The sequence below is a fragment of the Castanea sativa genome, chromosome 11 (assembly GCF_040712315.1).
Source record: "Castanea sativa cultivar Marrone di Chiusa Pesio chromosome 11, ASM4071231v1".
NCBI lineage: Eukaryota > Viridiplantae > Streptophyta > Magnoliopsida > Fagales > Fagaceae > Castanea > Castanea sativa.
Window position 1 is genome coordinate 20,289,066 of NC_134023.1, and position 14,281 is coordinate 20,303,346.

At 33.6% G+C, this 14,281-nt stretch overlaps 2 protein-coding genes and 1 pseudogene across 2 annotated transcripts; all 3 read left to right on the top strand.

Moving 5' to 3' along the window:
* The first annotated feature begins 265 nt into the window (after positions 1-265).
* Positions 266-5,596, top strand: LOC142614653 (cytochrome P450 CYP72A219-like; annotated as a pseudogene).
* Positions 5,597-9,106: 3,510 nt separating this feature from the next.
* On the top strand, positions 9,107-9,685 carry LOC142616199 (uncharacterized). The gene has a single exon (XM_075789083.1). It carries the CDS (start codon positions 9,107-9,109, stop codon positions 9,683-9,685), a length of 579 nt encoding a protein of 192 aa, XP_075645198.1.
* A 177-nt stretch (positions 9,686-9,862) lies between these two features.
* Positions 9,863-10,675, top strand: LOC142616200 (uncharacterized). The gene is made up of 2 exons (XM_075789084.1): positions 9,863-10,385; positions 10,482-10,675. The coding sequence occupies exons 1-2, from the start codon at positions 9,863-9,865 to the stop codon at positions 10,673-10,675; spliced, it is 717 nt and encodes a 238-aa protein (XP_075645199.1).
* Positions 10,676-14,281: the final 3,606 nt, after the last annotated feature.

Here is a 14,281-nt window from a genome sequence, read left to right on the forward strand (position 1 = left end):
ATAATAAATACTCATTAAAAACTATGAATTATCAAATTTCATGTTTAATATTTCATATATCAATGTAATATAATAAATTTATATTAATAGTTATCATAATTATCAAATAAAGTTTATTAATATATATATAATAAACTTGGAATTTTGTAGTTGATCAATCAAATTGAAAAATTAGAGGTAGAGAGAGATTTTCTCGAAAAACAAGAACTATAAAAGGCATCCCCTCTAATTAAATTGATTCACACTCACTCTATTATCTCAAAACATGGAAATATCATTGCTTAGAATTGCAGTTTCCTTAGTTTCAATTGTGGTACTAATAACATGGGCATGGAGAGTGGTGAATTGGGTGTGGCTAAGGCAAAAGAAGCTGGAGAGGTGCCTGAGAGAGCAAGGTTTGAGCGGCAACTCCTACCGGCTTTTGTTTGGAGACTTGAAGGAGTGGTCTAAGATGAGTAGTCAAGCCAAGTCTAAACCCATCAACTTCACCCATGACATTGCACCACGTGTCTTACCCTTGATCCATCAAGTTGTGACCAATTATGGTATGTTCATGGTTTTGCTTGATGAAATTTTTATTTGTTTATTTTTATTTTCATTTAAACACAGTGCATGAAGTTTTTATTCTCTGAGAGAAAAAACTTATATATAGTTTTTTAAGTGTAATATATTAGATTCACTAATTAAATTTAAATATTTGTCTTCATTAGCCAGTACAGCATAAGTAGTATATCTTTCCCAACAAAAGTTAATGCAATCCAGCTATTTGTCTAAATCTAATTGGAAAACCTAATATACTATAGTACTTAAATTTTGTCATTTTTTTTTCTACAAGTAAATAACGGTTTTTTTTTTTTAGAAACTAAATAATGGTTTTTAATCCTACTGACTAGCGTCCATATTTGGTGGGCCTTAATGAACCCATCAATTTAGGGGTGATAATTCGTGTTTGCGAGTCGGGTTCGTGTCGTGTCAAGTCATGAGTATTCGACTGTATAGGTCAACACTAACCCGACATGTTTATTAAATGGGTCAAGATTCCTCAACCCTAACACGACTCATTTATTGAACAGGTCAGTCGTGTCGACCTGTTTATCAGATTTTATCAAAATAAAAAATAAAAATTAATGAAAACCAAACAAATAAATATTTTTAATATAAAATTCAAAACTAACGAGTAACTACATCAAAAATAATCATTCAAAACTAAAGCATATCCTAATATCATAAATAATCAATCACAATATGTCAAAGAAAATAAATCACAACAACTAATACGTTTATATACCTAGAGTTTGAAGGGTATATTGGTAAAATGTCATTTAATTAAACGGGTCAAACAGGTTCTATGTGTTCAACATTAACCCAACCCGTTTATTAAACGGGTTAGCCGTGTCAACCCGAATATGACACGAACCCGTTAAGCTTCAACTCATAACCTGCTAATTTCGTGTCATGTCGTGTCGTGTCGGGTTCGTGAGTCATGTCAAATTTTGCCACCCCTACCCATCATTAGATGAGGTTTATCATGAATTATGCGTGTGATGGATAAATTCGAATAATTCAAGTAGCTTGATGCCATCCTATACCTATCGTGGCAACACCACTACGAAATAATGGATTTCTTTTTAATTTTCCTGGTATTCTTTTCTACTATTTTCTCTTTTTCCCGTGAATCTCTAATTCTCTATACAAGAATATTGTAAAACCTACTTTACGTCCCTAGAGGTAATCAGAGAATATCAAGTGCAACTTGACTTTTTCTTGATAGAAACCAATCTTTCTTCAAATGATGATCAATTACATTCCTTCTTACTATTGATACTGTTGAAGTGATAACTTTTCTAACTATCCTTGTATTAAGATTTATATATTTATGGGAAAATACAATGTTTTGGTTTCTGAACTTTAGGCTATGAACAATTTAGTCACTAAAGTTTGATATGACCGTGGTTTTTAGTCCCTAACAAACTAAAATCGATTGATTTTTGTTCTCCCAAACTTAAATTGATTTATTTTAGTCCTTAATATATTGAATGAAGCAATGATGTACCAATTTTTTAGTTTGGTCACATTATTTATTGGACTAAAAATAATCACTTCAAATTTCAGAAACTAAAAATTGCTGTTAAACCTTTTAGAGACAAACAGTATACATAAAAGTCTTAAATATTTTAAACTAATGTAATTACACTTAAAAATTATGAAATCCCAATGAACTGATGTAATTCCAGTGATGTGTTTGTGTTAATTGATATCTTCGTGAGTTTATCTATCTGCTTATGTCAACAACCATAGTTCATATGTTCTCTCAACTTGTCCTACAGTAACAAAATATATATATATATATATATATATATATATATATATATGTATGTATGTATGTATGTATGTATGCAGGTAAAAATTCTTTTACATGGATGGGCCCCAAACCCCTAGTGAACATTATGAACCCTGAACAATCAAAAGAAATCTTCTCCAAGATATGTGACTTCCGAAAGCCAAGTGCAAATCCATATATCAAGTTGCTAGGAAACGGACTTTCATGGCATGAGGGTGAGAAATGGACAACACACAGAAAGATTATTAATCCAGCATTCCATCATGAGAAGTTGAAGGTTACTTTATTCTTGGCATTTGTTTGCTGTTCGTTTAATCACAATGGTGTTTGAAGTGAAACTAATGATTAAAATGGTGGTGAATATATTGTAGGTCATGAATATTTATCTTTTCTCAAAAATTTATTAAAATATTTTCTCGAATTTAATTACATCTTTTTCCAGGTGTGGATCCAACAAACGTAAAGCAGAAATATTTGCAAATATGGCATATATATGCTTCAATTAGTTACATATAACACCAAGATTATGTGTGTGCGCGTGAAAACATGTGCCTACTAAGTACAAACCACAGTTCACATTGACATTTGGCCATAGCTTTTACTAAAATATACTTGAAATGTTCTTATATCTGGGTATTTTATATGCTTGCTGTATTTTTTTTCATATAGTTTATGTAAGTAGATGTGCCTACTAAGTACAATACTTGAAATTTTTTCATGTTGTTTGCTGTAGAATATGTCAACTGCATTTTATCAGTGTTGCAATGACATGATTCGCAAATGGGAAAGTTTGGTGTCTAAAGAGGGATCAATTGAGTTAGATGTATGGCTTTATCTCCAAACTTTGACAAGTGATGTGATTTCTCGGACAGCCTTTGGGAGTAGCTATGAAGAAGGGAGAAGTATTTCTGAACTCCAAAAAGAACAAGCTGAGCTTGCAATGAAAACTCTGCAGTTTATTTACATTCCGGGTTGGAGGAAACCAAAACATTTCATATCTGCTAATAATTAATAATCAAAATTTTCTTATAGACTTGTGTTCATTTATCAAAAGAAACAAATAAAAAAGCTACTCTAATTTAATAATATATGTAATAAGGTTCTTCTACCCAAAATAAATATGTTAAATCATTATATATTCATGCTCTTCTCCATAGCCTGAGAAGAGAAGATTCAATTCTTATTGATGTAATTCACTCCCCCCCAACCCCCTTCTTTTTAGTGAGGGGTGTAATTCACTTTATTCTTGTCTCATTAATGCTTCACATGTAGGTTTCTGCCAACTAAAATAAATAAGAGGATGAAAAAAATTGACAAAGAAATACGAGCTTCACTTAAAGGCATTATCAACAAAAGAGAGAAGGCAATAAAAGCAAGTGAAGCTAGAGCTGATGACTTACTAGGTGTACTTCTTGAGTCCAACATTAAAGAAATTCAAGAACATGGGAACAACGAGAACGTTGGAATGAATCTCCAAGATATAATTGATGAATGTGAGACATTTTATTTTGCGGGGCAAGAGCCAACTGCAGCTTTGCTTGTTTGGACGATGATAATTCTGGGTAGGTATCCAAGTTGGCAAGCGCGTGCAAGAGAAGAGGTCCTGCAAGTCTTTGGAAAAAACAAACCAGAATTTGATGGGTTAAATCACCTAAAAGTTGTGAGTACTTTTGATTTATTTACTTTGAATTTCTTTCTAGAAGAAATAGATTATTTCCTAAAGGATTTATACCATGCAGTCCTTACATCATATCTTTCTTACAGGAATATATCTTGATTATATATATAAAGGTCTCATATGAGAAAGCATGAGGTTCTACCAAATGATGCATTCTATGTAAAGATTATTGAAATATTCTCAAGTGTCATATCAGAAATAAAAACAAATTAAATATTGACTTTTAGTTTCATTTGGTTTAATGTTTCAAGACTTTTCTAATTAAAAAATAAATATTCTTTGTATCATTTGGCTCAATATTTCAAGATTTTTTATCCCTCACACATACACACAAAACTCTTTGCATTTTAATTCACCATTTTTACCTCTTGCATTTCTACCCCTTTATATATATATATATTAATAGTCCTTCATGCCACCTCATGTCAAATACATAAATATCAAAATTGATGTCACTTACCTTTAATATTTCGACGAAACCTACCAAGCTCTAACATTCTGTCTCATCTAATCCTAACCTATATGAGTTGGATAAAATCAAGGAAGGGGGGTTTGCATTTTATATTAAGCGACAACGGCAATTGCAATTTTGATGTTAAAGTCAGATGTTGTGGATTTGTGGGTTTTGTAAATAATGTGATTGACTGTGGGTGTTTGGAATGTATATTTGTTTTTAGAATTAAGGAGAAAGATAAAAATACATTCTCTATTAACATTTATTTTATAATATTCATCCATAGTTGTTTTTTTTATTATAAATATTTCTCATTACTTCAATTGAATAATTATAGTAGATATGTGTGTGTAATTTATAATTTATGCTTTTTATGATAAATTCATTATTAATAAAGTTTTATAATTATTATGTTGTAATACATATACAACATTATCCAAAACCGTTTTACATAATTTACTACAACATTATCCGTGTATTACACGGATAACTTACTAATTATTATACAACGTCCGGAAATGAGTTATTCAAATACATTCTATCGTTGACAAGGTTGAAATTTTTATTTTTTAAACTTTTTTGAAGTCAGCATTTTTTCAAGGGCATTTACTTCTATCAAAGATTTATTAATTGAGTATAATATGCATATCACTTTCTAATGCATTTTTACTCTATATATCACAATGTGCCATGCAACAGGTGACCATGATTTTGTATGAGGTTCTAAGACTATATCCGCCAATAATTAATATTTCTCGTACTGTTCATGTGGAAACAAAACTCGGAAATTTGTTTTTACCAGCTGGAATTGATGTCTGCACACCGGTAATCCTTGTCCATCATGACCATGAGCTTTGGGGTGATGATGCAAATGACTTCAATCCAGATATTTGCAGAAGGAGTTTTGAAAGCAACAAGGGGTCAACTTTCATTTTTCACATTTGGATGGGGCCCTCGGATATGCATTGGATAACATTTTTCTATGATAGAAGCGAAAATGACTCTATCAATGATTCTACCATGCTTCTCCTTTGAGCTGTCCCCATCTTATGCTCATTCTCCGCTCCCAACTATGATTATTCAACCAGAATATGGTGCCCACATTGTTCTACATAAGCTCTAGAATGCAAATTATCAGTTGTCAAACAAGATTTGGATTCATAACAAAAGTAACATCTCATATTTATATTGATGCTTTTAAAAAAGTGTTGTATCTTCCTTCCACAGCCGCTACTTTCCTTTAGTAATTGGCTTTTGAATGATAGTACTGAAGTTGTTAAAAGAGAAAGTAATTCTAGTTATATGCTTAAAATTAACCTCTATCCTATATTTCAAAATGGTTCATGTTCTTTTGAAAGTATTAAAAACACAATTATAGTTAAACTTATAATCTGTGTGTGTGAGGGGATCTCGCATTTAAACACTATGACAGATGTGCGTGAGTGTATAGTAATGATATGGTTGTTCATATAAGTTGCATTTATGTGGTTTTTTGGTTTATCAGAATATAAAATCATCTCATTCTGAATTGACAGTGCTCAATCGAAAGGGATGATTTTTCTTTTGTAGGGAAAGAGCCGTCTTTATTACTTCATGGATTTGTCAATGATGATGCAAAAAATCGTTAGTTGAACTCCTTGTCAATATAGATGGACAAAGACATTTTTCCCAAAGACGAACCTTTTGATGCTGTTTTTCTCTAGCTTTATAGCTTTCGGTGTTGTTCTTATCTGGCTTTATAACTGATGATGCAGAAAATCGTTTGTTAAACTCCTTGTTAGTGGAATGGTCATTGTGCGTCCCAAAATTGGGCTCGTGGGCCTCGCAGGGATTTGGGCTCACAATCTATTTGTATAGTAGGCTTTTGAATTTCCTACCACGGGTAATGTTGTGCTCGGCAGCTCCGTGTACTGGTCCTCCTTCTCTTGGTTCTCACTATCTCTCCCCTTTGTTCCTCGGGGAGAATCGATATCCCTCTCTCTCTAGTCTTTTCTCTTTGAACTTGCCAACCCCTTTTCACTGATTCTTTTTTGTCTATTTATAGCTAAATTTAGTGGAATGGTCATTGTGCGTCCCAAAATTGGGCTTATGGGCCTCGCAGGGATTTGGACTCACAATTTATTTGTATAGTGGGCTTCTGGATTTCCTACAAAGGGTGGTGTTATGCCCGGCAGGCCCGTATACTAGTCACCCATCAGGAGAATAATCATGACCATTCCACTAAATTTGGCTATAAATAGACGAAGAAGAATCAGTGAAAAGGGGTTGGCAAGTTCAAAAAGAAAAGACTAGAGAGAGAGAAGAGAGAAAAGACTAGAGACTGAGAGCGGTGTCAGTTCCCCCCGAGGAAGAGAAGGGAGAGACAGTGAGAAGTAGGGGAAGGAAGCCTAGTATACGGGCCTGCCGGACATAACACTACCATTTGAAGGAAATCCAAAAGCCCACTATATAAATAGATTGTGAGCCCAAATCCTTGCGAGGTCCACGAGCCCAATTTCGGGACGCACAATGACCATTCCACTAAATTTGGCTATAAATAGATAAAGAAGAATCAGTGAAAAGGGATTGACAAGTTCAAAGAGAAAAGACTAGAGAGAGAGAGGGATATTGATTCTCCCCGAGGAACAAAAGCCCCCCCCCCCCCCCCCCCCAAAAAAAAAAAAAGCTAGTACCCCCAAAAAAAAAGAAAAAAGCCTAGTATATTAAACTTTCATCCTAATTGCCCCCCCCACCCCTCAGTTAAAAAAAAAAAAAAAAAAAAAACTGGTATATGAATAAATCTGAAAAAATCACCGACAAATTAAAAAATAAATATGGACTGAAGTCTGAAAACATAAATTACAACTCTCAAAATTTTACCCTAATCTCACTCTTCCTCCACTCAACCTCATCAAGCATCAACGCCTCCTCTGCTGGCTGTTGCTGCTGCCTGCTGCTGTTGTTTGTCCGAGATCACATCCTGACTGCTAGTCTGCTGCTGCTCCTCCTCAAATCTTTGATCACAGTCACACACGATAAATCTAAGAAATTTCTCTCTTCTCTCAAGTTCATATTTTTGTTTTTTTTGTCTTTGCTATATTCTCTCCTCTGTTAGCCCTCTGCGGCTCTATGTTTTTTTTATATGAACTGTGCTTTTTATGGACTGGTGGGTTGTGTCAAGAATTGTTTGTGTTTGTGTCTTTGTATACTATGTAATTGATTGTGTGGCTGTGGCTTTTTGTGATTGTGTGGACCGGTTGCTTGGTTTTATCTCTAATGAATTAAAGAAATAAAGTGGGACCAGGTCAGCGACATCCTACTGAATATTTGGTAATGAATTTGTGACAGTTGTCTTTTGGTAGTCACTATTTTGTCTTTTGTGAGTATTGTTAACTGTGAAGAGTGAAGACTAATCTTTGCTAAGTCCTAAATGATTTTTTTTGTGAGACTAATTGACCAAGTCTTTGGTATTGTTTTGGTTTTATCAAAAAACCTGTCTTTGTCTCTTTATGTGATAGGGCTAATATTTGTGATATATATATATATATATATATATATATATATATATATATGAATTTGTGAACTTTAACTATGTCACTTTGTGTGATGTGGCTAATATTAGTAATATATATATAGACTTGCGCTTGTCTGTTTGTGATTATTTTGGTTTTAGATTTTTTTTTTTTTTTTTTTTGGTTGAGAAGTTCCTTTTTTTTAGTTGGTGTATAGAACTACAAAATATGGAGATAATGAAACTTTTTTTTTTTTTAATTTGTAGATCATGAGTAAGTCCACTACAATATTAAATGTTTTCAAAAGAAAAAATCTAAATAATTTTGAAGTCATAGCTGATGATGTAAGATTGTCAACCCCTAGCATTGAAGTCCCAGTTTCTGAAAATCTTCAAACAGAAGTTCCAAATGTCATTATTGACGAAAGTACAGGTTTTGTGCATGATCTTGGAATGCGTAAGCAAATATGGGAATATGATGCTAATGAACGGGATGAAATTTGACAAGCTTACATTAAGCTTGGTCCATACCAACCTAAACTAGATGACTACAAGAAAACTAAATTTGGAAGTCACTATCTTAAATTTAAACATTCATGGTTTGCAATTAAGGAATTTAGTACATGGCTTGAATATTCACCTAGTAAAGATGCTACTTTTTGTCTACCATGCTTTCTCTTTGACAAACCAACTGGGAATTTTGGGAGTCATGTATTCACTAAGGATGGATTTCGGAATTGGAAGAAAGTTTATGATGGAAATAATTGTTCCTTTTTGAATCATATAGGGAAAGAACCTAACTCTTTTCATAGAGCTTCTGAGCAAGCCATGACAGATTTGATGAACCAGTCTCAACACATACAAAAGGTGCTTGAAAATTTCAATTCGGATCAAATTGCAAGCAATCGATTGCGGTTAAAGGCCTCAATTGATGTTGTCAAAGTGGTTGCATTTCAAGGACTTGCTTTTAGAGGATGAGATGAAAGTTCTGATTCAATTAATCGTGGGAATTTTCTTGAAATATTGGATTTGGTGGTATCATATAATGAATATGTTGTAGAAGCGATAGAGAAAGCTCCCAAAAATGCCTCTTACAAATCACCAAAAATCCAAAAGGAAATCTTACATGTATTTTCAAACAAGATGAAGAAGGCAATTCATGAAGAAATTGGTGATGCAAAGTTTTGCCTAATTGTTGATGAAGCTCGTGATGAGTCAATGAAGGAGCAAATGGCTATTGTTATAAGATTTGTAGACAAAGATGGTTTTGTTCGAGAACGTTTTTTTGGGGTAGTTCATGTCCCCGATACTACGGCATTAACCTTAAAAGATGAAATATATTCTATCTTGTCACATCATAATCTGGATATTCAAGATATTCGAGGGCAAGGATATGATAGTGCAAGCAATATGCAAGGTGAGTGGAATGGATTAAAAGCTTTGGTTTCGAATGATTGTCCATATGCTTACTATATTCATTGTTTTGCACATCGCTTGCAATTAGCATTAGTGGCAGCATCAAAAGAAGTTATTCTTGTTCAAAGTTTTTTCAATAGATTATCATCTATAGTCAATGTTGTCGGTGCTTCATGCAAGCGTACAAAGCAACTAAAAAAAGCTTATGCTAATCAAATTGCATATTTTGTTGAAATTGGTGAGCTTGAAACTGGAAGAGGACTTAATCAGATTAGCACATTTCAACGGGCTGGAGATACTCGTTAGGGTTCTCACTTGAGATCGATTTCTAGCTTGGTAAATATATTTAGTCCAACATGTGAAATTTTACTTAAGATCATCAAGGAAGGAAATACTACTTCCCAACGTGAAGCAGCATACACATGTTATCATGCTATGATTTCTTTTGAATTTGTGTTCATTTTGCATCTCATGAAAGAAATTATGAAGATCACTGATGCACTTTGTCAAGCTTTGCAGTGTCAATCTCAAAACATTTTAAATGCGATGAATTTTGTTTCATCCACTAAAGCACTTATTCAAAAATTCAGAGATGAAGAGTGGGATAATTTACTTACCATCGTGAAACCATTTTGTGGGGCACGTGACATAGATGTCCTTGATATGAATGCTCGTTATGTTGAGAGAGGAGGTCCAACTCGTTATCAACAAGATGACTTCACAATTGAGCATCATTATCAGGTAGATATTTTTTATGTTGCAATAGATTCTATATTACAAGAATTAAATCATCGGTTTAGTAAGCATGCAATGGAATTGCTTAATCTTAGTTCAGCTCTTGATCCTAAAGAGGCACATGAGTCCTTTAGAAGTATAGACATTTTGTTGTTAGTAAGCAAGTTTTATCCAAAAGACTTCACAAATCAAGAAATGACACTTTTAAAGACAGACGTTGATCATTATGAGCACAATGTAGTTCAGCATCCGGACTTCAAGAAGCTATCAAGTATTTCTGAGTTGTGCCAATGGTTGGTAAAAACCCAAAAATCATTATTTTACCCATATATTTATAGATTGATTACACTTGTGCTTACTCTTCCAGTTTCTACTGCAACTACAGAGCGAGCATTTTCAGCCATGAATATTATCAAGAATAGGCTTTGCAACAAGATGGAAGATGATTTTCTAATGGACTCTATGATTTTGTACATTGAGAAGGAGATTCCTACAAAATTTGGTACAGAATCAATCATAGATGACTTTCGAGACTTAAAAGAGCGTCGAGTTCCATTTTGATAAATGTGTTGAAATGTTTGAAAAACACTTATTTTGTATGTTATACTTTGTCAACATTTTTATAATATCAAGTGTTTAAGAAATATTTATTTTATATGTAGTATTTTATTGAATATAAAATAGGTGTTAGTTTTTATTTTCATAAAAAAAAAAAAAAAAAAATTTAAGCTTTGGCCCCCACCCTAGATTCAAATCCTAGTTCCGTCCCTGCTCTTTGTCAATACAAATGGACGAAGGCATTGGATTTTTCCAGAGACGAACCTGCAATAAGATATGAAATAGAGAAAAAGAAATACACCAGTGTGGTGTATGCCAAAGGGCCTCTGATGATTAAGTTAGAATGAAATTCAATTGGAGCATATCGCAAAAGAATTCAACTTGAGAATAGTTTTTGGGGTGAGAATTGTCTACATCCTTCCTTTGGTTTGTGTGGGTTTTATAGCCCTTGTATTCATTGTCTGAATGAAAAATCTGCATTTATGAGATATGGAGTCGTTGGTATTAATGGCTGGCTTTTATTGTCTACCAACGGCTAATCATCCATTGGTGCCCGTATGATATTCCTTAGCTGTCTTAGGCATTGAATATCTTTTATGGCTTCGTCCATTATTGATGTTTGTACGTTACGCCTTGCATTTAATTCAACCATCGAGAGATGGACGATCTTGATTAACACTCAATAGTATTGAATGTGGAGGCATTATAGACTTCAATGGTCTTTTGCTCATTGGTCCGTTGGTTACGCTTTTGCCTTTCCGGTAAGTTAACTATTACTCATGTCATTTATGGAAAACTTATTTAATGTTTGATGTAGTTATTCATCACATGGACGTTGCTGGCTTGATGGACAATGGTAAATTTCTCTTCTTTTGCTATATGATGGACAAGGGTAATTTTTCTCTTCTTCAGTCAAAAATAATTTTGTGGTGCTTAAAATATAGGGGAACTTGTTCTTCAAGTGATAACGATTGCACTTTTTATAGATAAATAGTATATGTGACAGGGTAAATCTATCATTTGAAATCAAAAAATGAAGATTCTATTAGGATTTTAGACCCCAATTAAGTTAGATACAATCATATTTCTAACCAATTAATTAAAGTGATTAATTAAGCAATTAAATATGAATCAAACAAATATCACACAATCACAAAATAGATGAACACCAAGAATGATGACGCAGGAAATGTTTTGAAACTATGGTTTCAAAGTAAAAATCCTAGAGAGGATTTAACCTAAACAATCCTCAAGGCAACATTTCACTAATAGAATTGAAGTTTATACAATAGACTTAACGCTAAATCTACTACTACCTCTTGTAGTACTTATTGGCATGACTAAACATACCTCTGAATCCACAGACTCTTCTACTATGAAACCGTTGCACACAAACACTCCTATTTGTGACTTTGAGACTCCACTCAAAGGTTTAGATCAACTGTGGTTGATTTGATTTCAACAACTTTCCTTTATAGCTAGATCTGTTGCTTGCACAAGGTCTCCCAGCTGTAACTTCAAAATGGTTTGGAAAACTCCAGATTCGTGTACAAAACACTCCCTCTTGAATTCTTGAAATCGTGCTATAGGGTTTTCATTTTAATATCCTTAAGATATATACCTTAGATCCAATGGCTAAGAAAGAAAGTGAGATTTCAGTTTTGCATGAATCTCGATTGGTCGAGATGTGCATCTCAATTGGTCGAGAGAAGTGAGATTGTTTCTGCACTTATCTTTTCTTACTTCCTTGAGTCTTCAATTGTACAGAACTTCATTTGTCTTGTTTCTGAATATTTCTAGACTAAAAACTATACAAAAACTAAGTTCTAAAGGCTAGAACTTGTTCATAGTTGCCGACTTAAAAATATAGACTTTACAATCTCTCATTTTGGCAATCCATGACAAAACCAACATACACTTAAGACTCAAAACAGTTAGCCATAAACTAACAACTCTACAAACTTATCATAATTTTAGAAAGCTGCAAGAAGAAGAACATATGTCTTGAATATAGAGTGTACCTGTCTTCCTTGAAACACTAAACAAACACATAAATGTATGTGTATATAGAGATATAAACAGATAAAACTTATCACAATGCTATAGAGAAACTATAACAAAGTTTGAATAAGAGCATATGTGAAGTATACTTAGCTTGATACCAAATTTGTTAGAGTAATCATAACCAAGGCTAAAACAAAATAGGTATGAACCAACCAAATTGTTCTTAATTTAAATTAAATAAGCAAAACAACAAACAAGCTCCCCCTTAAAGCAAGCATACCTCCCCTTCAACATCATCTCCCCCTTTTTGTCATGATGCTCAAAGGGTTCACTCATCTTCATCATCAAAATCGAAAGTATCATTACCTTGACTAGATGAAGAAGCACCACCAAAAGGTCTCACTAACCTCCTCAAATCATCAAATTATTAGCCATTGAGGATATAACCTGTCCATGTGCCAACTGTGTATCCATGATCACATTCACATGTTGATTAAGCAATTGCAATTGTGTCATGATAGCTTTAAGAGGCACCGTGTGGCATAGATAGATGTATCAAGTGGAGGAACATTTGATGATTGTTGTTGTGGTTCATCATTGGAATCTTCATGATCATCAACTTCTGAAGTACTTCTTTGTCTCTTATCGTCCTTATTCTTGGTTAATTGTGCTTGCATTTTCTTTAGAGTGCCAGAACCAAAAATATACCTAGGCTTGAGTTCTATGAAAGGTGTAGGTAGATGATTGCCTAAATAAATAAGGATACGAGGGATAGAGACAGGAAGATACAGATCATGGCTGTAGTCATGAGAGTAGAATGCAGACAACAAAGACAAACACAAAATAGATGGAAGCTCAATGGAGACATCAATGAGAAGAGCATAAAGTAGATTTGCTCTTTCAATGGTAATGGTGTTACCATTCGAAAGGGGATTGAGATTAAATCCCATGATTTTGTTTAGAATACGGACTTCATCAATAAAGCCATTGTTTTAGCATTAGCACCCTTTCCCTAACGGCGCCTACATCCACAAAACCAAATAAGAACAACATCTCTATATATCAGGATCATTCCTAAATGGATAACCTAGTTCAGCAACACGGGGAATCTCTAAAGTAGCAGCAATGATAACTACATCAATAGTGAATGTGTTTCCATGTATGTAAACATGGAAACGATTCTCTAAGGAGCTACAATAAAACATGTTTGCCTAGAACTCAAGAATAATCTTAGCAAGAACTATAGGAAAGCTAGAACACAAGTTCAACCAATGTTGTTATTCAAAGATGTGTGGAATACACAGATGCCTTAATTCATCAAGTTTTATTTCTCTTTCACAAAAGATTTTCCTCTTAGACTGAATGTTCACATATTTCAACTAATGATCTATAGATCTGAACCTCAGAGAATCATATGTGTTTCCTGGTACAACAGAACTATTGGTGTGACCACTAGTGGTTTTTCTCCGAGGAGTCATAAGGCTAAAAAGAGTAAATCAATGAAAATACAAGAACACCAAAAACACAAGGAGCACAATGAGTAATGAGAGTTTTTTTAAAAAAAAATATGCATATATGCATGAAGCTACTCAATTAAGTAAATTT